The sequence below is a fragment of the Rutidosis leptorrhynchoides genome, chromosome 5 (assembly GCF_046630445.1).
Source record: "Rutidosis leptorrhynchoides isolate AG116_Rl617_1_P2 chromosome 5, CSIRO_AGI_Rlap_v1, whole genome shotgun sequence".
NCBI classification, from domain to species: Eukaryota; Viridiplantae; Streptophyta; class Magnoliopsida; order Asterales; family Asteraceae; genus Rutidosis; species Rutidosis leptorrhynchoides.
Window position 1 is genome coordinate 244,976,082 of NC_092337.1, and position 2,045 is coordinate 244,978,126.

At 41.3% G+C, this 2,045-nt stretch overlaps 1 protein-coding gene across 1 annotated transcript; it reads right to left on the bottom strand.

Annotated features, from left to right (window-relative positions):
• Positions 1-909: 909 nt before the first annotated feature.
• LOC139849321 (uncharacterized) lies at positions 910-1,791 on the bottom strand. Its single transcript, XM_071838981.1, has 2 exons — positions 1,143-1,791; positions 910-1,046 (listed from the first exon to the last, which is right to left on the bottom strand). Exons 1-2 carry the CDS (start codon positions 1,789-1,791, stop codon positions 910-912), a joined length of 786 nt encoding a protein of 261 aa, XP_071695082.1.
• Between the last annotated feature and the right edge of the window lie 254 nt (positions 1,792-2,045).

A 2,045-nucleotide genomic window follows, 5' to 3' on the forward strand; every position in this document is an offset into this window, starting at 1 on the left:
AATCTTCGAGTAGATGCTTGACCCTTACAACTGGTCAAACAGGTCATCAATATGCGGGATTGGGTAGCGATTTTTGATGGTTAACTTATTGAGTTCACGGTAATCAATACACATTCTCAACGTGCCATATTTCCTCTTAACAAATAGAACGGGTGCTCCCCACGGAGATGAGCTAGAATGAATGAAACCTTTCTCCAAAAGTTCTTGGAGTTGGTTAGACAATTCCTTCAACTTTAGTGAAGCCAATTGGTATGGTGCCTTTGCAATAGGTGCAGCACCGGGGGTCAAATCGATCAGAAACTCAATCTGTCGTTGGGGAGGGAAACCAGGGAGTTCTTCAGGAAATACTTCAGGAAAGTCTATAACTATCGGTACATCTTCAATGCATTTTTCTTCCGATTCGACTTCCTTAACATGAGCCAAAATGGCTTGGTATCCCTTCATTAGATACTTGCGGGTCTTGATGCAAGAGATGATGTTGAGTTTGGAACCACTCATCTCCCCTTGAACAATTAAGGTTTCATCATTTTCAAGAGGTATGTTAATGGTTTTCTCATAGCACATGATTGTAGCTCTTAATGGGCGTAACCAATCTATCCCTACGACTACATCAAAGCTCCCTAATTCGACTGGCAATAGGTCGATCTTAAAGTGTTTATCGGCTAAAACCAGATCACAGTTTTTATACACATTGTCTACTTTCATAACCTTACCATTTGCTACTTCTACAAGGCGCTTAATTTCTAAGGCTTGTGAATTTTAAGTGAATAAGGCATAAAACTCAGTAGACACATAACTTATATCAGCACCCGAATCGAATAAAAAAGTAGCATAGAAGTTGTTAACAAGAAACATACCCATTATCACTTCATCATCATCACGGGCTTCTTTAGCAGTCATCACAACCGCTCAGCTTTTAGCATTAGCATTTCCCGTGTTACCCTTTTTCTTTTGACACTGGTTGCGGAAATGCCCTTTTTCACCACAGTCATAGCATGTAGGAACGATTGCGTTGGCCTTGGTTGCAGGAGTATCCGATGGAGGAACTGCAACACTATAATTTTTGGCTATATGGCCAATCTTCTTACACTTGGTGCATTCAGCCTTGCACCACCCAGAATGGTGTTTCTCACAACGCTTACAAAAAGGTTGTTTCCCAGAGTAACCTCCTTTTGAATTATCGGCAACTTTCTTATTCGAACCTTGGGTCGATCCCTGGGCAGGTTCAAACTTCCTTTTGCATTCATTTGTCTTAGCCTCGGCTTGCTTATTTGCCGCGGCTTTCCTCCTCTTAGCCATCATGAGGTTTTGAGCCATCAGTATCACCGCATCTAAAGTCACCTTATTAGCAGCAATGATATTTCCCTTAATCTCTTCAGGAAGACATATTATGTACCTCTCTATCTTCTTATGTTCAGTTGGTACCATATCTGGACACAAAGTAACCAACTCTATAAACCTGTTTGTATAAGCTTCAATGTCAGTTCTTTTTACCTTCAATTCCCAGAACTCAACTTCCAGCTTTTGAATTTGGTTTGGCGGACAGAATTTATCTGTCATCATTCGTTTTAGAACAGGCCATGGGATAGTGTTTGCAGCATCTAGCCCTACAGTTTGGGCATAGCCGTTCCACATTGTTAGAGCTAGGCCACTTAGCATGTGAGTGGCATACTTTACTCGGTTGACATCCGCACAGTTACAGATACGAAAGATGGATTCGAGATTTTTGAACCAACGAGTCAGTTCGACAGCTTCTTCACTCCCCTTAAAAGACGGAGGCTTGCAATTCATAAATTCCTTGTAACTACAAGAAGTGGGAGGATTTACTTGATTGTTCCCTTGATGATTGTTATGGTGGCCCTGAGTGGCAGCCAACAGCTATTGGAGCTGTGCAGGAGTCAGAGTGACATTTAGAATGTTGGTAGCACCTCGGGTTGATTGAGCCATCGTTCTTCAATACACAATAAAGTATTAGTTGAAGAGTTCGTGGTGCTAATAAATGATAAGTTTTATAAATGTTCAAGGTTCACACAACAAATACAACC

What these genes read in the sequence shown, in the direction of transcription:
- LOC139849321 (XM_071838981.1), bottom strand. Translation starts at nt 1,791, where the DNA reads ATGAATTGCAAGCCTCCGTCTTTTAAGGGGAGTGAAGAAGCTGTCGAA. An exon ending in CTCTGGGAAACAACCTTTTT is followed by an intron (nt 1,047 to 1,142) that starts GTAAGCGTTGTG and finishes ATAGTGTTGCAG; the next exon opens with TTCCTCCATCGGATACTCCT.